This window comes from Trichosurus vulpecula, chromosome 2, assembly GCF_011100635.1.
Source record: "Trichosurus vulpecula isolate mTriVul1 chromosome 2, mTriVul1.pri, whole genome shotgun sequence".
In the NCBI taxonomy this organism is placed as follows: domain Eukaryota; kingdom Metazoa; phylum Chordata; class Mammalia; order Diprotodontia; family Phalangeridae; genus Trichosurus; species Trichosurus vulpecula.
Window position 1 is genome coordinate 362,501,758 of NC_050574.1, and position 24,346 is coordinate 362,526,103.

General features: G+C 37.1%; 1 protein-coding gene across 1 annotated transcript in view; it reads left to right on the forward strand.

The window, feature by feature from the left end:
- SENP7 (SUMO specific peptidase 7) overlaps nt 1–24,346 on the forward strand; it is a 161,139-nt gene that overhangs the window by 3,857 nt on the left and 132,936 nt on the right. The window contains exons 2-3 of the mRNA XM_036745023.1: nt 11,440–11,492; nt 14,248–14,352. Of these exons, the coding sequence (XP_036600918.1) occupies nt 11,440–11,492; nt 14,248–14,352 (158 nt within the window). The remainder of the gene's footprint in view (nt 1–11,439; nt 11,493–14,247; nt 14,353–24,346) is intronic.

Genomic DNA, 24,346 nt, shown 5'->3' on the forward strand with positions numbered 1-24,346 from the left:
GTTGGTCATTACACTAATCAGAATTCATAAATCTTTCAGAATTTTTTGTCTTTACCATGTTGTCATATTATTCTCCTGGTTTGGTTCCCTCAGCATCCATCGCTCATAAAAGTCTTATTAGTTTTCTCTGAAACCATCCACTTCATCATTTCTTACAGCACCACATTATTCTTATTTCCATATCATAACTCGTTTAGCCAGTTCCCCAATTGATGGTTGCTCCCTCAGTTTCAATTCTTTATCATCTCAAAAAAAGCTATAACTATTTTTGTGCATCTTTTAGTTTGTTTTGTTTAGAACTAATTCTTCCCTTAATTTACCTTCCTTCTAATTCCTCTTTCTCTTCTCTCCCCTTTCCCTCTTATTTCCATGTTGAGTAAAATGTATTTCTGTACCCAACTGTATGTTTATTTTTACCCTCTTTGATCAGTTCAAATGAGAGGCTCAAGTGTCAGCCCCTCTTCCCACCCCTTCCTTTTGTTTGTATAGACTTGACTTGTTGTATCCCATTATGTGAGATAATTTTCCTTAACCTTCCTGGCACCTCTTCCTTCTCCCCTTCCCTCGATCCCCACATTTCTCTTCTTCCCTCTTCCCATTCCTTTACTATCAAGACATAACAGGGGCAGCTAGGTGGTGAAATGGGTAGGGCACCTGCCCTGGAGTCAGGAAGAGTTGCGTTCAAAAGTGGCCTCAGTCACTTACTGACTGTGTGACCCTGGGCAAATCATTCAAAGCTGATGGACTGCCGCCCCCCCCCCCAAAAGATGTAACAGATCTACTCCCAGGCCTTCTGTCTAATTAGATTCTATGGCCATTGATGGTGATAGAGTTCAGAAGGGACATATATATATATATATATATATATATATAATTTCCCCATAATAGAATGTAAGTAGTTTATCTTTGCTTATTCCCTTGTGTTTGAACTTTAAAGTTTTTATACAACTCTGGTCTTCTCATGAAAAATATTTGAAAGCCTTCTTGTTTCATTAAAGGTCCATTTTTCCCCCTGTATGATTATAATCAGTTTTGCTGGGCAAATGTTTCTTGGTGTAAGCCTGTATCATACTTTGTTTTCTGAAATATCTTTCCAGGCCTCCCCTCCTTTATAGTGGTGGCTGCTAAATTATATTTGATTCTGATTGAGGAGCACTGAGGAGTGCTTGAATTCTTTGTGCCTACTTGTAGTATGTTTGCTTTGCTCTGAAAACTCTGGATTTTGGCTATACTGTTCCTGGCAGTTTTAATTTTGGGTTTTTAGGAGTTATCCCATAGATTCTTTCATTTTACACTTTGCCCTTTGGTTCTAAGAGATCTGGGCAGTTTTCTTTTAAGATTGTCTAGGTTCTTGTTTTGGTCATGGCTTTCAGGTAGTTCAGTGCCTCTTAATTTATTTTTCTCCTTGATCTGTTTTCCAAGTTAGTTGTTTTTGCTGCAAGATACTTTAAATTTTCTTATGTTTTTCAGTCTTTTGATTTTTTTTCAATATTTCTTGTTGACTTTATTTTGATATTTTTTGGAGGGGGGAGGGCAGGGCAATTTGGGTTAAGTGACTTGCCCAAGGTCACACAGCTATTAAGTGTGTCAAATGTCTGAGGTTGGATTTGAACTCAGGTCCTCTTGACTCCAACACCAGTGCTCTACTCGCTGGGTTACCTAGCTTCCCCCTATTTTAATATTTTTTGTTGTCTGTTTGGTCCATTGTAATTTTTAGGGACTTTGGTTGCTTGGGCAAGGTTTTACACTTCTTATAGCAAGCTGTTAATTCCCTTTCCAGTTCTTTCTTCCATAACTCTGGTTTCTTTTCCATCCCCCCCTCCCTCCAGTGCCTATATTTCATTTATGAAAACATTTAAAAATTCTTAAAAAAAAAAAAACCCAGCCCAAACCAAACCTCTTGCTTCATCACCTCTGGGGGTTCTAGTTGAATTTATGCTCAAACTGTGTTTGTCTTTGAGGTTATGCTTGTGGATGTTTTGGAGTAATTTTCTTCCTCTGGGTTTGTGTCTTAAGTGTCCCTGTCCTCATAATAGCTTTTTTGGTGGGATTTTTATTTGCTTATTTTTTTTTAGCTTTCTTCTTCTCTTTGAACTTTATATTAGGGTGGAGGAGCTCTGTGCATGTTTGGATGGAAGTTCTGGACTGGTCCTGTTGCTGCTTTTGTGGGGATATTGAATGCTGTGTTATTCCAGTCTCTCAGGGATAACTCAGAATAGGGACCTGAAAGCTCTTGGTGTTCCCAAAATGGTCTGATCCAGGGCAAAGTCTGATTGTTGTCCTCTTTGTTTGAACTTTTCAAGTTCCTGACCTGGATTTGGGTCTGAGCAACAGGAGACTGCTACTGGATTCACTCACTATTAGCTGGCTATAAAGCTAGATGTGATGCAGTAGATAGATCTCTGGACCTGGAGTCAGGAAGACATCTTTTTGACTTCAAATCCAGCATCAAACACTTACTAGCTCTGTGACCCTGGGCAAGTCATTTAACCCCATTTTCCTCAGTTTCATCATCTGTAAAATGAGCTGGAGAAGGAAATGGCAAACCACTTCAGTATCTTTGCCAAGAAAACCCCAAATGGGGTCACAAAGAGTAGGACATGACTGAAACATGACTGAATCACAGCAACAAAGCTTTTCTGGTTCAGAACAACCGAACTGTAGGCTTCCCTTTGGGCTGGGATTCCCACCCTGGTTATTTCTCTGCAGTTTTAGGATTATGTTAGATGCTAGAAATGAGCCCCTACTCTGTTCCTGAGGTTTGAGCCATACTACTGCTGCTTGTTTTTGACCTTCTTGCTAGGTCCACAGGCTAAGACCCCTGACTACTCCTCACATCCAGAACACCACCCATGGGTGTAGGCCCCCTCCTTAGTCCATCCTGGATCTTTGACCCAGAACTAGCTAGTGGGTGATAAAGCTGCGGATTGATCCTTGTTCCTGCAGCCTGCACAAGGTGTAGGTCCCTCATGCAGGGTCTGGTACCTTGCCTATATGTACAGCCTGGACCCTCTTTCCTTCTCTGGAAACAAGAATGCCCCGCTTGGCTTATTCCTATTCCCAATGTCAACAGACTTCTGTCTGTCTTCCTATGCTAACTTGGGCTGGAAAAAATGACTCACTGTAGCTTTTTTCTTAGATTTCTTGAGTAGAATTTGGCCTGGTTGGGGCAGCTAGATTGTGCAGTGAGTAGAGCAGCGCACCTGGAGTCAGGAGGACCTGAGTTCAAATCTGGCCTCAGACACTTGACACGTACTAGCTGTGTGACCTTGGGCAAGTCACTTAACCCCAATTGCCCTGCCCAAAAAAAAACCAAAAAAAAAAAAAAGAATTTGGCCTGGTGTATTTTTTAGTTCTGTTTGGAGGAGTTTAGGTGTGGGGAGGACCTCTCTGTATTTCTTCCTTCTGTTTCACCATCTTGGTGCTGTCTCTGTACTATATGTATTCTTCATCAATGAAAATATGTAGTGAAATATTAAAGTGATATATAAATATTAAAAATCGGAAAATTGATAAATGGAGTTAGCAACTAATGTCCCCAGCATACTTGCTGGCTAACAGATATTTACTGAGTGTGTTCTGAGGGTACTCCTGGTCGATGTGCTGGGTGTTGTGAGGTATACAAAATAAGTCTAGGGTAGGATCTTTTCTTCAAGGAACTTCTAGTCCACTTGTGGATTCAGAATGGACATATATGAAGCAGTATATCTGATCCTATTTTTAAAGTCTGACTCTGATTTTTTAAAATAAATTTTTATTGCTAGCTTTTGTACAACTCATGCCTGACCAAGAATCTGTTCTACAGCATCCTTGGTAAGTGATTATGCAGCCTGTATTTTAAAAGTTGCAGGACAGGAAAATCTAATACCCCCTTGAGGTATTACATTCCACTTTGGGTTAGTTTTGTTTGTTCTTTATATCAAACCTAAATATACTACTACTCTATGGCTTCTTCCCTGATTCCTAGTTCTGCCCATTGGGGTTTAGCAGAATAAGTCCAATGTTTCCATTTGAACTCTCTTCTCATGTTTCCCCATAAGTCTTCTCCATGCTAAATATTCCCAATTCCTTTGATGCTTGAAGGCAGGGACAGTTGTTTTTTGCCTTTCTTTGTATTCCTAGTGCTGAGCATAGTGCCTGGCACCTACTAAGCCTTAATACCTTTGACTAGTTGAATCTTATCAAGATCTTCACCATGGATGCCCTCTAGCTTATTAATATTCTTCCTTTATCAATGCTGTTCTTCAAACGTGGTAGTTGGAACTGAAGATACTCTACTCTGGATATGGTTTGGAGCAGGCAAAGTTATGAAGGGCTTTATATTTAATCCTGGAAGTTATAGTGCCACTGGAGTTTATTGAATAGGAGGATGATATGATCAAACCTGTGGGAATACCATCTCTCTCTGTTCCTGGATTTTATGCTTCTTTTAATGTAGTCTGATAAAATATTTGAAGTTTATGACTACTCTGTCAAATTATAGACTCACATTGATCTGCAGATGAAATACATATCTAGTCATGCTTTTCCCATTGTGTACTTCTGAAGTAGATTTCTTGAACTTAAAATACTTTAAACTTATTCTTATTTAATTTTAAAAATTAAATGTTTTAATTTTAAATTCAAATATTAAAAATGAGCATTGCTTTGCACTGAAGAACACAGAAAGAAGATTCTATGTGAAGTTATTAGTCTACTGTTATTTTATACTGCTTGCTTTTTAAAAGTATATAATAAATTCTCCTTGTTTGTTTGCCTTTCCTTTAGACCTTTACCCCTAGTTACTTTCCTTTTAAAAAATTTGGTCCCTGGTTTTAAACCACTTTTTGGATCTTGATTCAGTCAATTAATAAGTTAGCCATACTTCCTGGTTTTACATGATAGGCACATTTGACAGGTATACCATTGTATCAACAATCCAGCTAGCAGCTGCTGTGAGGGTGTAAAGCCAACAACAACCAGCTCACAGAATGCTGCAAGCCCAGGTCCTTTTCATCTGCTTTACCAAGGAAAGCAATATTAAAGAGTTAACAATCTTACTTTAATCCAGCATACAAATATCACTTTATTAGTTAAGGGATAAAAACCAGCACCCTGAATTACAGACCAAATACAATTCATAGTTATCAACATCTGGGTGTTCAGCCAGCCGGGTAGCTCATTATAATGGCTGGCCCAGAGTCATGAGACACTCCTGCTGTGGCTCAGAGCTCCGAGTGAGAAGGCTAACCTCTGTGCTTATATATCCTGTACAGGGCCCCCGAAGGGCCCGACCTCACCCAGGCTGGGCATGGAGAAGTTCCCCACCCCCAATATCCCATCAGATACAAATCAATGGCTCCCAGTTATCTCAGTGCTGAGAAATACGAAAACATCCCACTTTATCTGCCCCATTCAAAGGCCAGAATCATTAAAGGTCAACAACAAAAAGTCCCACCTTAATTACTATTACAACCATCAATTGCTTTATCCAAGTCATCTGGCTGTAGACAGATCCCTAGGGGACTGTACTGGAGATCTTCTAAATTGCTATTGAACAATTAATGACTACTCTTTGGGTCTGTCAGGTCTCCCAATTCTGAGTCTTGTCTAGCTCATAACTTCTGCTTTTCTAAAAGAATAGCATGAGAGAATGTACTTTTGCTAAAAATCTAAGTAAATTCTACAGTATGCTTATATCTACCAATTTAGTAACTCCTTACATAAAAGAAAAGTGGTTAGCCTGGCAAGATCTCTTCTTAATGAAGCCAAGCTTTCTCTCTGGAAACTATTTCCCATCTATAAGTTATTTATCCCACCCTTTGCTATGATGTTCTTATATTTTGCTAGGACTTAACAATCAAATCCTACTGGCTGTTTTTCATTCTCCCTTTTCCAACCTAAAGAGATTTCCCTTTTTTGCAGAGAAAATGAAGGCATAATGAAGCTTGATTAGTTCTGTCTTCTGTCATCTGTTACTAACCATTTTCCCCAAGCAGTGGGCTTATCCCTTTTTTGATCTTCCTTCCCTCAATATATCTAAAAAATAGGAACCCTTTTTATGCATTTTTAGACAGCATTAGCAAATTTTGAGCTTTAGTGCTCCTGATACTATTCTTACAGGACCTTGCCATGCTTTTTCATTCCTCTTCTGTTACTTGCATTTGTTTTCATCTTACTTATTTGTCTTTCAAAAATCTAAGTTAGCTGATGAATACTTGATTCATCTATCTTGGAACTCTCCTTTTCCTTATTGGGACTTTTTTTCTTTGTATCTTCAGCTTCAGTCTTGAGCTTTCTCTGTCCTTCCTGGAATGACTTGTGTTGACTTTTAGTCTTATCCTTGATGTGAACACTTTGAAATTTGCTCTTTTCAAATGTAGCATTCATGTCAAGCTCTGCCTGGTTTTCCTTCTCTATCTGAAATTCTAAGATGGAATGGTCTCAATGCTGTCTAATGATCTCATGATTTCTGTTTGTTACTGCTTTCTCCTTACAATCAAGCCCGAAGTAGCACTTGTTGTTTGCTGTGCCTTTTTAGAGGATGAAACTATCAGTAAGGCAAATTTAGAAATGGCCATTTCTTTGCTATTTGAAAACAAGAAATAAATATTTTGAAAGTATTTGAACTTAAGTTTGCAGAGACATAAGCATTTCTAAGAAATTTGAAAAATAGCTCTTCACATAAAAAAAGCTAAGTACTTAGATTTATGCTTCTTAAATCCTACAAGAACTGTCAAGATATTGTTACAATTAAATAATCAAGTGTTTCAGATGTGTGGTTCAATAAAAAATATGAAAAGGAAAACATAGGGAGTCAAAGGGACTAGATAATTCCAAATCAGAACTGCTATCTTTGGTAAAGAGGAAGTCTCAATTAAAAACAAACTTGCATAGTTTTTAGTATAAGATACAGGAATTCTGCTTCAAGTGGATTTATTAAATTTTGCTTAATAATAGTATGATACAAATAGGAAATATTGTGAATGAATGAATATTATTTAGAATAGAATGAATATTAATTGAACAGAATCGTAAGAGGAGGGACAGACCGAGCAATTTTAATTTTAAAAGTTTTATGACTGTGGGCAAGTCACTTAACCTTTTAGTATTTTACACTGTTCTATAAGACTAAATTGCATAATAGTTGTTATCTTCCTTGTTTGAGGGAATTTCCTCAGGAGTGATTCCCTACACCTATAAAATTGTAGGTCTTGACCAAAATAAAAATATTAAAAGTAACTAGATTGAATTTTTCAAATTAAAAAAAAAAGGATTATAGAAGTAACTGAAAAGTAAAATGAACAACTGCTGTTTATTTACAGGAATTATATTTCATTCATAATGATTTCCCAGATCCAAACTGCAAGATTGGACTAAAATTTACGGTGCTTATTGCTAACTCACAAAAAATGGCGAGTAGCACTGATGATATTAGATAAAATGGAATTCATATCAGAAAACATTGAGGGGTAAGAATGCCTTGAGTGTTATGCTGAAAATAGTACACACGAATACTCAAAATGGCCCGGTGAGCTCTTAGATATGGGATTTTCTTCCAATTCTGCAGTTTTGTCCATAACCACTGTTGGGGGTCAAGTCTGTGTTCTAGGATCTTCCTCAATGGAGTCATTTTGTTGGATAATCTATAGAACTTGTGTATGTGTGTTTGTCTCTCTTTATCTATCTGATGTTGCAAATGTTAAGAGTAAAATTGAAGATGAGGAAAATGAGTTGGATTGCCTTTGTGAAATTCTAGAATTCCTTTAATGATTCCAAGCTTCTTTCTGAATCAAGGCCTCATCTTTTTAATACTAGCATTTCTCTGTTGGTGGTATGTATCTTCTGCTTATGGAACACTATGGTCTTTGAAGAGTTGAGATTGAGGATCACCCAAAGGAGAGTGGTGATACGAATAGTGGATGTGAGCATCATCAAAGAAATTTTCAAGCAGGAAAAGAAATTAGATTGGTCGCATGGTGAGAGCAAGTGATTAGATGACCTGTCTGCTCCATTGGTATCCCCACAATGTCAAAAGAAAATAATATATAGATTTTAAATTTGTTTATGTACATGTATATACATACATATATGCATATATACACATACACCCACCTTAAATCCTACTCTGATGCCCATTTTATGGTGTGGCAGTAATTGCGGGCACTTCAAGGTTATGACAATGAATTGACATGACAATAACATGACAATATGACAGCTAAATTTGGAGAGGCTCATGTAACAACAAGCACCCTCACACATCCAGGATGGCTTGTTAGCACAGGTTCTTTGATCTGCTTTTCTAAAGGAAAGACAACTTTTAAAGGGGTTAATAATCTTCTTTTAATTATATTCACTAGTTCAGGGGAAAGGTCAGCACTCTGAATTTAGAAAAAATACAAGCAGAGAAATTAGCACAAAGATCAACAGACAGTTCTCCAATTTTCTGAATAAAGCAATACAACCACCTACATATACCACCAGATTGGGGGAGCACAGATACCTCTGAGTAGTCGGAGGCTCTGAACAAACAGCTACTCACAGTCCCATCCAGGGAATCAAAAGGTCCTTCTCATAAGTGAAACCCCCAAGGCAAAATACCAACCTCAGAATATATATATACTTCTCAGAGGCAGAAGGCATCACTACCCTGTGACTCAGTGCTTAATTAGCTTAGTACCAAAAGGTGTGAAAGCCTTCCTGCAAGCAAGCTTCCCCTAAGCAAGCTTTTCCTTTAGGCAAGTTCCTCCCCTGATGGGCTCTGTGTGACTCAGGATGTATCACAGCTGTGATTGAACACATGTGGTCACATAGGCCTATTAATGGACAGGGAAGATCTTTCTATTTCATTAACGTTACAGTTTATCACTAGGTTTGTTGTAAGCTAATTACTTTTTCAGCAATGACAGTTCTTCAATACAACTTATGTGATAGAGAATAATAAGAACTTAATAATTGCTTGTTTGATTGCAATGTTGCAGTGTTGGTGGAGGAAATACCCATAGTGAAGAAACCTTAGATCCTTAAATTATGCATATAGTAATTCTTTAGTAATATTTGTAAAGGAAAAGCTCACAGTGTTGGAAAAGGAAATAGATAAATAATGAATAACTATGGGAAACATCTTACTAGCTGTAAGACAGATAACACTAGCACACAGGATGGCTGCTAGCACAAGTTTGCTCTTGATCTGGTCAGACAGGAAAGACAACTTCAAAGGGTTTAATAATCTTTATTCTAATCTAGTCTTTTCCTTTAGTGTTGATAATAAAGCACAAACTCCTATAGCATTTCCTAATCAATTGAGACAGGCACAACTTGTGTATTCCCCTAAATCCCCTCAAGCCTCAATGGGTGCCAGTTGAGGCAAACACAGATTCCCCCCAAGTCTTGATGGGGGCCAATCAAGGCACACACAGCATTCCAGCTTGTGCATTCAACCCTAAAGGGTTCTCCACTCACTGACCAGTCCCCACCTGCTTTATAGGGCAACAGACAAAGAAGGCATATTGCCAGCAATAGCCTCACAAATTTGCATCCCCTCATCCCTGTATCACACTGCATAGGTGCAGTGGATGTTTACAATTTCAGCACACATGTTTATGTTATTTATCATTATATAATGCTGCACAAGTGTGGAGATATTTTGAACCATGAGCCTGGGAAACAAATTGTTATCGCCATGGATCCTGGGAAACTGAATTCTAAGAAATAATAACAAAAATTCACTTTACACACACTAAAATTCACCTTACACTAAAATCCACCTTACATACACTAGCAAATGAAAAATCCAGTTAAAAATAAGAAAAAAATCTAGATAAGTATTAAGCTAGATATTTGGAAAAACAAAGGATGTGTTTTTCTCAAATACATATAAGAAATGCAAAAATTTATGATATCTTGGAATGCAAAAATGGTACAGTTTATCAATCGTTAAATCAAGTTGTTAAGAGAGAGGTTGAGGATAAAGTATAAACTTGTGTTTTGTACTAATTAGAGAGTGGCTGAACATGATACATTGCTGTAACATAGTATTGTGTTGAGAGCCAGTATGGCTTAGTGAAAAGAGGGCTGATCTGGGTTCAAATTCTGTTTTTTAAACATACTGGTTCTGTGACCTTTGATGAGTCATACAAACTTTCAGTGCCCCAGTTACTGTCTAAGACTGTAAGTTAAAGATCAGAAGGTGATTTTCATTTGGGAGCTTTTCTGGGTGGGGTCCTTATATAAATTCCAGTGAAATCATAGCTGCAGTCCTATTCTCCACTTCGAATTAATTATGGCAATATAAAATTGGTAAATATGAATACTAGAAGGAAATACGGAAAGACTTGTAGGAAGTGATGTACATAGCAAAATCAGCAGAAGAAAAAAATGAATGCGTGATTAGTGACATCTATATACAAATGATAAAATAAAAAACAATATCAGAGGTAATAGCTTTATAAATACACAGACTGATTGGAGGAATTATTTCTTTGGGCTGATTTTTATTTCCTTAAAACATTTTTTTCCTTTCTCTAAATTTTCTGTGTTTTAGTTGGAAAGTTATGTTTGGTTCAGTTATTTGTTTATTGGCATTTGTTGCAAATGTGTTTTGGTAATAATAATACATTTAAAAAAAACCATTTAACTTCAGATGTCTTAAGCCTGGCTGATTGTTAGAATTGGTAGTGATATCACTAACTAAAATAGGAAAATCAGAAGGAGGAACAGGTTTTGGGAGAAACCATTAGTAAGAAAAGGGTCCGAATTCTTATTTAGATAATTGTGATTACATTTCCTCAAGAAATTACTAGTAATTCATCCATATTTTCACAAGCTAACTGTATGTGGTTAAAAAAACCCAGCACTTTCAACTTTAGTGTTTTAATTTTTAGCTATAGGTATTACCTGTAAACTGACAAGTTTGAATATTGATATTTCTCATTTTATGAAATTTATTTCAATAGAATTGGGTAAGAGTCATTTTTATACAGCAAATCATCTTTTTTATTGTACTTGTGTCATCAAAAGGAATAATCCCAATCAGAGTTGAAAACTGTTGCTGAGGAAAAAAAGCATTAAGGTTATGGACAAGATTGTGCTATGCTAGGTGTTCTAGAAAAGAAAAGTGCTACCTTGTGGACTTCTTTGTCCTTTCTTAAATCACTGGAATTTTACCTTTGATTAGAAATCCCCATGGTTATTTGATTGTAGGACTCATCTCTCTTTTAATAGATATTTTGCCAGTAGGTGCTGCTGTTCTAAAACATAACATTATTGTAGAATGAAAATTCCTTGAGTTTCAAGCTTCCAATTCTATAAAATGCATTGGTCTCCTACTTTACCAATTTATATAAATTTTGAATTAAATAAAAAGTTTATGCAAAAAGATAAAGGAAATAACATTTTGCTAGTTTATTTCTCTTATTTAAATTTTTAAGTGATAATTTTTTGTTGTCTTTTTTTTTGTAGAAACTGGAATTGAGGGAAAAATGAAAAAATCTTCATCTTCAAATTCTTGTGAGGTATGTATTACTTTTGTTTTTTAACTTGCTCACTAACTTTACAATTCTTGAGTCAATGGTTTTGAAAACATTTTTCTATTTGCCTTTCAAATAATACTTTTCCAACAAAATATAGTAAGCTTTGTTTAACTAGAATGCTTAGAGAAAGGCATGCTGTTTACATCTCCTTCATTTCTAAATATATCGCTCTCCTTCCCAGAGAGCTCTCTCTGGTTACAAAGAATAAAAAAGAGGAAAAGAAGGCATAATGTTTTGGTGATGAAAATCTTGCAAGAGAATGTAAGCTATTTGAGGGCTGTGACTGTTTCTCTTTTTTGCTTTTGTATCCCTGACATGGCTTAGGGGTGCTGACATGGTTTAGGGGGCTGACATGATTTAGAGGTGCTGGGACTCCCCCAAAATGTCAGGGTACAGGGTGTTGTCAACTAGAATGAATTCACAGGCTCAAACCAGTCTTCCAGTCTAGTGGAATAATAAGGTGGGCCAAGTTCCTTAGGGAACTTGAAACTTAATGGGTGTGATACTAATGCTTATATGGAAAAGGGACCGGGGAAAGGAATGCCAAGTATGCTAATTAGGTGATTGGGGTGGAATTAGGAAGTAGTTAGTAAGAATATACTTAAGAAATCTGGACAGGGCTGCTGGAATGTATGGAAAAACTCTGAGAGTCAATATAGATAGCTTTGTTGAAGGGACTAGATAGTTCTATTCCAGGAGACAGAGGCAGAGTCCTTGGACCAGGCACTCCTATGTCTATACTGATAGCCTTTATCTGAGGAATTATAGGACCAACTGTCTATGTGCTTGTAACAAGGAGAGAATTTTCTCACAGGGGCCTATTAAGATTAGGGGTGCTTCCAGAGACATGGTCTTTGTCTTTTGATGTCCAAATCCCATCACCCCATCATCCCCAACCTAGGTTAGTGCCTTGAACATTACTTTTTTGGGTCTAGATTTGTGATTTCATTAGTGTAGAGAACTCCCTTTATGGAAACTCCTTCCACAGATGCAGAAAATGCAGAGTGGCAATTTTTTGTAAGTTAGCCTTCATATTGCTTGGAGTATTAAGAGGTTAAATGACCTGCTTATGGTCATACAGCTAAATAACTGGCAGAGGGAGGACTTTTGAACCCTGGCCTGCCTGATTCCAAGACTGGTCCTGTATCTACTAAACTTTGCTGCCTTTCATCTCTCATAATTGCTTAATACATGTGTGTTGAACTGAGCTGACTATTCGTGTTTTATATAGAAGTGATGAGAGGTGAGGTTGATTGTATAGTGCCATGGAAGTTGCTTTCTTGGAAAACAAGATTCTTATTAGATTTTTGAAATTGTCATTTATTGAAAAAATTCTGTTTTAAAGTTGTACTTAATTGAGATTTGATTTCTATTTTGACAGTGTTTTTAAGAACTCATGCTTGTTTATAAGGATATTTTCTTTCTCTAGAATTTTACACTTTAAATACAGTAATATCTGATTTATTATATTTATTAGATATGGTACCTTTCTTCAAAGAGTTCAAGGTAGTGTATTGAGAATTGTAGATTGCTACCTTTTATATTATAAAGTTGAAATATGGTCCAAAATTAGCAACAGAAAGTAGGAAAAAAGGGAAGGAGAGAAATGAAGAATTAAGTTTGACCTAGGACTTTGTATAGAGCAACAAGATGACTTTAAGTGACTTTCCTGATTTACCCAAATTTCTCAATGTCAGTATCACTTTCAAATCTGAATTTAAGTCAAGTACTGTGATATTTCAAAAGTTTGAGAGACATAATTTCTGGGTAATTAATAATTGTATCATTATGCTAGCAAATTACCAAAAAAATGGGCCAGTGACACCCTCAAATGCCAAAGATGACTCATGGTGGTGGGCTAACAGTTTATATGCCCCTGGAAGAGTGGATATTCCTGAAGGTAGCAATCAACTCTGATTGGTTAACAATTAGTAAGACAATGAATATTACAGTGAGAGGTGAACCTATTCCAATAAGGGACTGGGGAATATAAATTCGATGATGTCATTTACTTCTAAATTGCCCAGCCTTAGGCAATCTAATCAAAGAATTCATCCCCACTCATACCTGTATAGAACACTATGGACTTCTCCACCTTAGATTAAATTCCATGTAAGGTTGGGTGAGATCTGAACAAGATTGAGGAGAAAGTTAATTCAATCTCATCATCAGCAATGGTTTCTGAAAATATCCTGGCCCTAATTCAGTAATTGATTATTAATATGAGGGAGAAATAGTCATTTCTGTCAGTACCATATGAGTCAGGGAGATATATATGTATATAAAAATTCCTTCCTTTCTTCTCCCAATCCCTACACACATGGAAAAACATACAGAGAGAAGTAAAATACAGTTGTTTTTCTGTTATTTATTGTCTTCTTAATTTCAGACCAAAATTCCCTATGTAGTTCACTGTCCCCTACTTCCTAAATTTATATGACGTTATTAAAAAATTATTGACATTTTTTGTTTTTACTACATAGTTATTTCTGAATCCCTTCTCCCTGCTCTTTACCTCCTTACTAAAAATAGGAAGCCTTGCCTCATCTCTACTGCCCATAGGCTGGAAACCACTATTCTAACATAAAGAGCTAAATTTCTGAATTTATTAGTGTGCCACCATTCTTCAGTTGTTCCTTTTGCTTATCATTCGGAGTAAATTAGATGCTCTGTCATCTAATTCAGATACTGAATTCAGTGCTGACTTTGTATTAAAAAGATGGCTTTCTCTTTCTAGTTTCGAATACCAAAGAAGTCAAAATCAAAGCAAGAAGATACTCAGGTTCAGGCACCTCTGTCAAGACTCAGAAGCTCTGACCGATGGGACCACCCTGTGAAGGGGGTAAATGAAAACTACTTTCTTTTATGTGTACATTTTAAAAAGTGTATAAAATATTTTATTAAAACAATTTTAATTTTCCTATATTGCTCCTTTCTTGTTCTTTCTAGTTAATAATTTATAGTTTTTAACTTATAGTGGTTCTTGCTATGTGGTAAGATGCTGATTTATTATTCATGATTCTTGATATTCAGATATACCTTGTTTTGCATAATTGAACAGTTATAAATTCTATCTTGTAAATCAAATCATATTTTAAACAGGCTAAGCATACAATTTAAAGGAAATCTAGAGTAAATTTCACTCTTCTGTTTGTTTCTTGTTAAGTTTCTTATATATTGTATTTTTTAAAAGAATGACATTTATTTCCAAAAGATTTTTCAGCTTAGGAAACCAAGACTTTTCAAACATTGTCTTCCTTTTTTTTTTTTTTTTTTTCAGTGGGGGAGATAGCTAAAATAGTGAATGACAGAATTGGGATCCAGGAAGATTTGACAGAGTAGAATGTTGGGCTCAATCTAATAATATGAAATTAAATAAGGGTAAAAATAAAGTCTTATCTTGGGTCCAAAAATATCCACTTTAGAAATACAAGATGGGCGATGGTATAGCTTGATAGCAGTTCATCTGAAAACTCTCTTGGGGTTTTACTGGATAGTAAATTCAATAAGAACCAACAATGTGAAGTGGCAGGCAAAAAAAAGCTAATGCATTCTTAGGCTTTTTAAAAAGCGACACAGTGTCCAGGACAAGAGAAGTGATAATTGTGTTGCACTATGTCCTTGTTAGACTACATCTGGAATACTATATTCTGTTCTAGCCAGGTGACACGTTTTAGTAAGGACATTGACAAGACTGGTAAGCATCCAGAGGAAGTCAGCCAGAATAGAGAATAACCTGAGGTTATTTTTAAAAGTCATTTCAGAATGGGTAAATTTCTTTAAAAAAATTATGGCTGTCTTTTGTTTTTACGTTGTCTTTACTTCTGAGGGCCTTGAGATCTTTCCATTTGAAGATTGGTTGAAGAAATTGAGGTAAAGACAGAAGATTAAAGGAGACAAACATGATAGTGGTTTTCAAGTATTTGAAGGGCTGTCATGTAGAGGAGGAATTAGATTTCGGCTTGGAACATCAGAACAAAAGGTTAAAGTCAGAAAGAGGAGAGGGGCCACTAAGAGTTGACTATATAAAGAGTTGAGTATGTCACTAGTTCCAGTATTAATCATTGTTATATTTATAGGCAGTTTCCAATATATGGATCATGTTTCAGAAGTTCGTATGCAAGTTTGTCTTTTGTTTAGAATCATAGAAACAGTTCTAAGTGGTTGTTAGTTTCCCATGTCAGCTGAAAAAACCTTATTTTAACTTATAATATAGTAAACATATATTTGTAATGAAAAGTAGTTGAAAACAATACTATTGCAAATTTAGTAGCTCCTGGGCTTCAGCATTTTTCTTAGTTCTAGTTGGTCCTGGCCCCAAAACATATTTATATAGAAGTTTAATTGATTGGTTTCAGACCATGATTGAGTTAATTAGTAAGGAGAGCGCACAAATGCACTAAGACCTTGAAGACAGTTGATGGTGAGGGAGTGGCAATGGTGTCTATATATTTTTTTAAACATGATGGTGGTATTGTCATCTATCATCCCTGTCTCCTCTTCTCCCTGCCCCCCCCCCCCCCCCCAAATTCTTTTGCCCCTTGTGCTATCATTGCATTGTTTCTGTACCTCTTCAAGCCCAAGGAACTATACTGCCATCACAAGTGAATGGTGTGAAGGGATCTTTTTTCAGATGTCCCCAAACTTAAGTGGGCAAACACAACAGGGAGGTCATTTGCCTTCCAGACTAGGTGTTAAGTATTGGAGGTAATGTTCACAACCCTGCTGGACTGAGGCCAGCTCAACATCCACTGGCTCTTCAGTCTACTGTACCCTTAAATCTGTCAGGGTGAATCTGCAAAATAAGTGCATATTTTGCACTAGACAGAGACATATTTGATGGGAACCATCAGAATAGAGATTGAGGGAATTCTTAGCTCAATAATTAACGTGACAGGTTAGTAGAATTTGAACTACCTTGGTCCGATCCATATATCATGAGGGTACTTTGTAGTTTAACAACCTACAAAACTATCAATTCTGAGTGCTAGATAATAAATATGCAATCCTTAACAATAATCATACACATAAAAGGCACACAATTTTTTCCTATAAAGAGGATGGCACTGGATTACCTCTTCCTGTTCAAGTTTGGTGCCTTGAATGTATCAACTTTGACGGGTGAGGAGAGGAAGAAAGACAAAGGAAAAAGTTATAAAGCCAGGCTTGCCCTACTTTACTGAACTCTAGATCAGAGCAAACATAGGTCATAAAACAAGGTCAGAAAGGAGATTAGGAGATCTAGAATAGCAGGTTCTTGCTTCCTGAGCAGCCCATTGACCAGAGAACATAGGTGGGAGCAGAACTGCTTGTCTGTTCCTCCCTCAGCAGCCCAAGGACAAGAGAGAAGAGTGAGAACATAGCCTCTAGCCTCCAGTTTCCTTTACATCAGCAAGACAAATGAGCAAAGGAAGGAGTAGAACTGTCAGTCTAGACTCCTGCTGCTTTCTCAGCTGCTAGCTTTCTCAGACAAGTGGGAGCAGAATCAAGAGGCTCCTGCTTCTTTCATGGCACTCAGGTAGTCAGCCACTAAACATTCATTAAGTGCCTTCTGTGTGCTAGGCACTGTGCTAAGCACTGGAGATACATTAAAAAAAAAGCAAAAGACAATGCCCGATCTGATGGAGCTCACAAACCATTGGGGGAGAAAACATGCAAACAACTGTGTACAAACAAGTTATATATGGGACAAATAGGAAATCATCAACAGAGGGACTGTGCTGGCATTAAGAGGGATCTGAAAATGTTTCCTGTAGAAGCTGAAATTTAAGCTGGAACTTGAAGGAAGCCAGGGAAGCCAAGTGGCAGAGGTGAAGAGGAAGAGCATTCCAGGCATAGGGGACAGTCAGTGCCTGGAGTCAGGAGGTGGAGTAATGAATGTGAGAAAGAGGTAGCTAGACAGTTTCACTGGATCTAAGAGAACTTGATGGAGGAGTGCAAGGTTTAAGAAGCCTGGAAAGGCAGAGGTAGGTCGGTTATGAAGGACTTTGAATTCCAAAAAGAGAATTTTGTATGTGATACTGGAGGTGATAGGAAGCCATTGGAGTTCATTGAGCGGGGGAAGGAGAGCATGACATGGTTAGACTTTGTTTTAGAAAAATTACTTCGGTGGTTGAGTTGAGGATATACTGGAGTGGGGAGAGACTTGTGGCAGGGAGACCAGCCAGCAGTTGCTGCAGTTGTTTAGGCATGAAGTGATAGAGGTTTATACCAGTATGCAATATCAGGAGAGAAGGGGGCATATTTGAGAAGTACTGCAAAGGTGAAATTGACAGATTGGATATGAGGGTGGTGGTGGTGAGAGAGAGTGCATAGTGAAGGACATCTAGGTTGCAAGGTTGGGTGATTGGGAGGATAGTGGTGCCCTTGACAGTAATAGCCAAGTAAGGAAGAAGTAAGGAGAGTTTTGCGGGGGGACAGATAAGTTCAGTTTTAGACATGTTGAGTTTAACACATCTATGGAACATCCAGTTTGAGGTGTCTAATAGGCAGTTGGAGATGTGATATTGGGGGTCAGCAGAGAGGTTAAGGCTGGAAGTAGATTTGAGAATCATCAGTATACAGATGATAACTGAATTCATGGGAGCTGGCAAATGTGACCTGGAGATCAGTAAAGGAGACTGAGAAGGAGCTATCATACAGGGAGGAAGGGAACCAGGAGAGAGCAGAGTCCTCAAAAATTAGAATGTCAAGAAGAGGATGATCAACGGTGTTAAAGGCTGCATGCAGAGAGGTCAAGGAAGAAGGATGAGAAAAGGCCAATAGATCTGGCAGTTAAGAGATCATTAGTGACTTTGGAGAGGGCAGTTTCAGTTGAATGATGAGGTCAGAAGCCAGACTTTAAAGAGTTAAGAAGAGAGTGAGAGGAGAGTAAGTGTTCTAGATGGCCCTCTCAAGGAGTTTAGCCACAAGATGTAGGAGATATATGGGATGACATTTAGTTCCTGCTTAGGTGTGAATGTGACAGGAGGGAAGGTCAAGGGCTGGAAGTCCAGAAGCTGTGCCTACTTCTGGTGATATTAGGTCACGTGCTCAGTCTGGTGTCACCGCTAAGCTCTATCACTGTCTGCCCCTGCTAGATACAATGCCCTATGTACTGTTGAAAACTCTGCCAGCAGAAGTTAGTTTGGAAGGAAGTCTGACCCTCATTATATGAATGGAGTCCTATCTCTTTCCTCAGGATCTGCAGTATTAAATCAAGAGAAGTTTGCCATATGTCTCTGATGGAAAGTCTCCCCTCCGTTTATGATCCATTGGGAAACATTTATGTACTGGCCAGAAACTGGCGTAGGGAGGGTCAGGCTCTTCTACTACTCTTATCTCCATCCAGATACCAGCAGGAGTGAGTTATTAATTTTAACATTGGAAAGGATGGTAACAGTGAAACTCCTCCACCAATTTTACGGTTCAAATGGCCCATTCCTTAGTGTTGTCTCACTTTTGCTTTCTCCAAACTGTAGTGCTTGCTAGAAGAGTTTCCTACTCCCTGAAGGCACTACTCTGTTCTCTGGAGTTTAGGAATCTGAACTGGTAGGACTTGGAAAACAATGTCCTGTGGCTGGTAAGAATGCTTGTTGCCCCTATTGTCAGAAAAGGACCACCCTCTTAAATGAAATAGAGACATCTTCCTTTCTTTTTTCCTCTGTGCATGTAATGATAATAATGATACTGTTGATGATGATGATAACAACTAGCATTTATGTAGCACTTTAAGGTCTGCAGTGTGCTTTATAAATATTATTTCATTTGATCCTCATAACAACCTTGGGAGGTAGGGGTTATTATTATCTCCATTTTACAGATGAGGAAACTGAGACAGACAGTTTAAACGATTTGCCTAGGCACATACAACTAGTAATTATGTGAGGCCAGATTTGAACTTAGGTCTTCAGAAATAAATTCCAACTCTTAAGTTTCTATGATTCACACATATTTAAACACTTGTCTGCCGCCAGAGTTACCTATGATCCTAGGTGCCACACTTTCCAGCTTCTTCCCTTTCTAGTTTTCTCTTTATCGTAACCTACCTGATTAGGGAATGTTGTTGCTATGCTAATCTGTGCTTCATAATTGGGGGAGCTTCACTAAGGGAGGAATAGAGTTCCAGATCGAAGAGGCTGGAGGTAGCCAAAGTCTTTCCTCTTGTGTTTTTATTTTCTTGGTTCCTCTGTTTGAGCTTTGACAAAATAAATTGTAGCAAATTATAGTTCTTAGATTAGCACTCTGAATCAAATATACTTATTAATAGTATAGGAAATATATTGTAGAAAATTCTCACAGTAACTCATTGCCTTCAAAGAAAGGCCATCATATAACTCTAATAAATTATAATATGTTGTTCCATGACAGGACTACAAACTTCCTGCACAGCAATTATAATCACAACTCATAAAACCAGTACTTTTAAATTCATAGGTCCATTTTTTCTAGGTTTTTAGGCTTTTCCTGTTTCAAAGTCCTACTTTTATGTTTCATTGAGGTATAGAGGTGACTTTGGATTCTCACAGGCTGTACAATTGAGTGTGAACTTTGGTAGGTCCAGTCATTCTGAACAGGCCTGGACTAAGTTTTCCAAGGACCAGCACAGCTATGTTTGGGGAAGCATAATACCAGTAGTTGTCTCTGTTTCTATGTGATGAATTCTTTGCCTTTGGCAACCCATGAAAGGAAGAAATATGCAAAATAGCCCTTGATATTTGGTAGACCCCTTTGGCTTCTGCAGTGAATGAGGCAGAGTGATAGGCAAGGGAATAGACAGTGTAAAGAATCAGACTGTTGTTAGATCATTGCTAACCATCAGTGGTTACAGAAATTGTGAGATTTTTGTTCCATGACCAATGAATTTACATGCTGTTGGAAGAAATGACACACATCAATATATCTAAACTCATAGTAAACTAAATAAGAAATCAAAAGGAAATTACAGCTAGATGAAAAGATTGCTTACAGGTTCTCCTTGGAAAAGGAGTTGGTAAAGTTAGTTTTATTCTGCATCAAAAGGCAACAAGAGATGTAATTTTATGGGACACCTCATTATCTTCTTTGATAATGCTTACGACAAAGTTAAGCAAAATGATGATCAGGAAAATATTTATTGCTTATTATCAAGATTCATCATAAACTATGGGAAGAAGAGTGGTTCTTTCCATGAAGAGCTTCATATGTCTTCTATGAACAAGATTTTTCAAACCAAGTCTATATATATGTATATATTTATACTTAGTGGTGTCATTGTAAATGTTGGCATAAAGGAGTGAATAATATGTTGGAAAATATGCCTCAAGTTTGAGGAATAAAAGATCATCAACAACTCAGAAGCCTCACATTTCTTTGTCATGGATGCTTTCTTCCAGAAGAGAGTTTAAAGATGTCAGACATGACTTGCAGTGAGCAACATCACAAAAAATGAACCTGATGATATCTTATCATACAGGAAACAACTGATTATATTGATGTGGGAATAATACTGGAATCCCTTCTATATGTTGTCAGACAATTGGGTATTTAGAGCAGTGGTCAGAATCTGCATCAAGTTTCGAAGAAAATTGTTTGCAGTGGTATTCTCCCATTCTAAATGGTATTCTTCCATTTAGCAAATACTTTTAATTGATCCATTAAAACAAAGTGATAAAAACTGGGAAACAGGAAAAGGCAAAGATTGACTTTGGTTAAACTTTTACAACCAACTGGGAAAGAGTCACCAAAACAAAAAGTCCCAAAGGGACCGAGAAACCTTATTCCAGCAAGCACTTTATCTTCTTATCTAGCAGAAAGAGATGATAATCTTTGGTTTAGAATACACTTACATTTGTAACATGTTACAGAAGAAAATGGTAGAAGATTATGAGAAGATTTATCACCTCATCAAACAACAAACAGCAGTGGAAATTAAAACAAGATTGGCATGAGACTCAGCTGAGCTTTATTATCTCAAGACTATGCATAGATGAAACTGGCAAGAAGAAAGCGAATAGCAAATTGTTTCAGTAATGATCTATTTTTGTTATCAATCATAGGAACTACCACATTTTCACAATACCTCAGTCCCTGGTGTGCTGTACAAAGTAATATTTAAAGTATCGAAGTTAGAGTTGGGAAGAGTAGACCACACCAAATACACATAAAAAAGTACTTTAGTGGCAACACAATCTTGAGAATTTTGAGGGATCATTTATAAGATAATCTTAGGGAGAGAGATTTATCAAAGGAATGGAAAGAGTTGGAGATTTTATTGCTACCCTCAAAAAGATGATCAAGAAAACAATGACGAATATTCATTATGTCCACTTTAAAAAATCTTTAAAATGATCTACATGTTTAATGCTTATATATACATATATACACACACATATATGTAAAATGAAAGGAAACAGGCAGCTTTTTTCTCAAACAATTTTTTATAGGAGACCACATCTTTACAGTTACACAGTTGATTTAAAGGCATAGAGAATGCAATGTCCTGCTGTATTTTGTTGTTGCTTACAAAAATACATTAGATTCATTAAAAAAGAATGTATTCTTTAAAGTTGTCTCCCAATAGGTAGTCTCTTCTGCATACATAAGATGATAAAAGATTCCTTTGAAAATCACAAAGCTAACTCTTTTCAACAATCCTGTGGTTAATAATATCAATTGAATCTCCAAAAGTATTTATCTCTGTACTGGAATATGTCCTGAATAAATTCCAAATAGAGGAGAGATTCCTTGTAGATGATGAGTTCTCCCAGATGTTCCTTCTTGTAAATGACCGATATCAATTGTATCAAGGTCCTGATGAGCCTCCTCAAAAAAGATCGGCCTAACAAAAAATGCCTATTTTCTAGGGTATAATATAAAAGAAGATGGCCAGTCTATTAAGTCATTCAAAAATTAGTATATCTAAGCCAAACAGATGGGCAATGATTTGGACCCAGAATCAGCGGATGAGTATAGGCTGGATAGCGTTTGGAAAATTCCTCAGTGGCTTTAATGATCCCAAGCTTCTCGCCATCACAAAGGCAACCTATGTTTTAAAAATAAATTTTCTCCTGGAAGTGCAATATGACTGAGTCTTGGGCCACTGTAGTCTGTGAAGAATAGATTTGTGGGTGACCTCAAAGGGAATGAAGGAGGGCCTAGTGGTGTACATAGGTTGCAGCATATTTCATTGATGACTTATCTGCAAGACATGAAGCCAGGGATATCATTGAGGAAAGGGAGCCATGCTGGTCAAGAAAGAAAGAGATAACAAATAACCTGAGTGTTCCACAAATTGCTTTGAAAGGTACCAAGATCTAGGTGAAAGTTGGGAGCGTATTGGGTGTATATACAGTCAGTTCTACTATAACACTTGTTTTGAAAATGTATATTTTTTCCGATGTGATTTACATATTTGTTGATATTATTCAGTCATTTCAGTTGTATCCAACTCTTTGTGACACCATTTGGATTTTTCTTGGCAAAGATATTGGAGTGGTTAGCCATTTCCTTCTCTGCCTCATTTTTGCAGATGAGAAACTGAGGTAGGGTTAAGTGACCTGCCAAGAGTTACACAGCTAAGTGTCTGAAGTCACATTTGAACTCAGGAAGATGAATCTTCCTGACTCCTGGACCAGTGCTCTGTGCACTATGGTGCTACTTAACTGCCCCAATTTATGTATTAGGGAACAATTTGAACATAATTCAGCTTTTGAGTTTGTTAACGCATGATTTCCCTCATGAGAATGCAGGAAACTGCACCCAGCCGAATGGAGCAGGATAGGAACACACAAAACATACACTCATATACCTCTAACACGTACCAGCTACCTCAGTTAACTTTATGTGTTATCCTACAGGGCTGTAATTTGCAGTTCTTTCAAATCTATGGACTTTTCTATGTTAAAAAAAACCCACTCATTCAACATCCCGAATATATCTATTATAGTATGTATTCTGGTTAAGTAGCAGCCATTGGCAGAGTCCGTACCCACACATACCTATGTATTACTCCCTCCTTCTCACCCATGCATTCTCTTCCATGGCTGAGGCAGGGCAGGCAGGCCTTGTCTGGGGACTGCCAGACTAACTAGTAGAAATAAGGGTTCAGGCCAATCAGCAGCCCAAGGCCAGAGAAGCCTCCAATATTTATTGTAGTATTTATGTGTTTCTTAACTCTTTAACATATATAAAATTGTGCTACTGTTTTTATTAGGTTCTTTGTTTTTTAATGCCACTGATGAAGTTTTTAAGTGTTATTTCCTCTAGCCCCAATTTCCTCATAAGCCTTATGGTTTTTGTCATACAATTTTGCATAGTGGGATGATTTTTAGAAAAGCACATATCATGTTATAGCAGAATTGACTGTATGTGTGTGTGTGTGCATATATATATATATATATATATATATATATATATATGTGTGTGTGTGTGTGTGTGTGTGTGTGTGTATGTCTATGAAGAAGCTATGGAAAAACATAAGGAAGCATCACAGAAGACAAGACAGCATGGACAAGGCTGAGTTGTTATTTGCACCAATGGAGGATGTACTCATGTTGATGAGATCATAGATTATTTGAGTATAAAGATTTTTATTACTCTTTTTGGATTTTTCAGATACTTCTTCAGTTTTAAGAAATTAAACTTTTTTTAAAATGTGAGCATTTACTTTCTTTCCCTCCACTTCCTTCTTCCTCACCCCCAGCTTCTTCTGGAGTCCCAAAGTATACAGGCCCAGACATATGATGAGAAGAATGTGGAGAGTACTTTGTCATTTTTAAGTCTTATACCCATTACAGGCATACTTTTTACAAAAACAAAACAAAACAAAACACAGTATGATGCTGACATGTCTATCATTTTGCAATCTTAGTGAAACC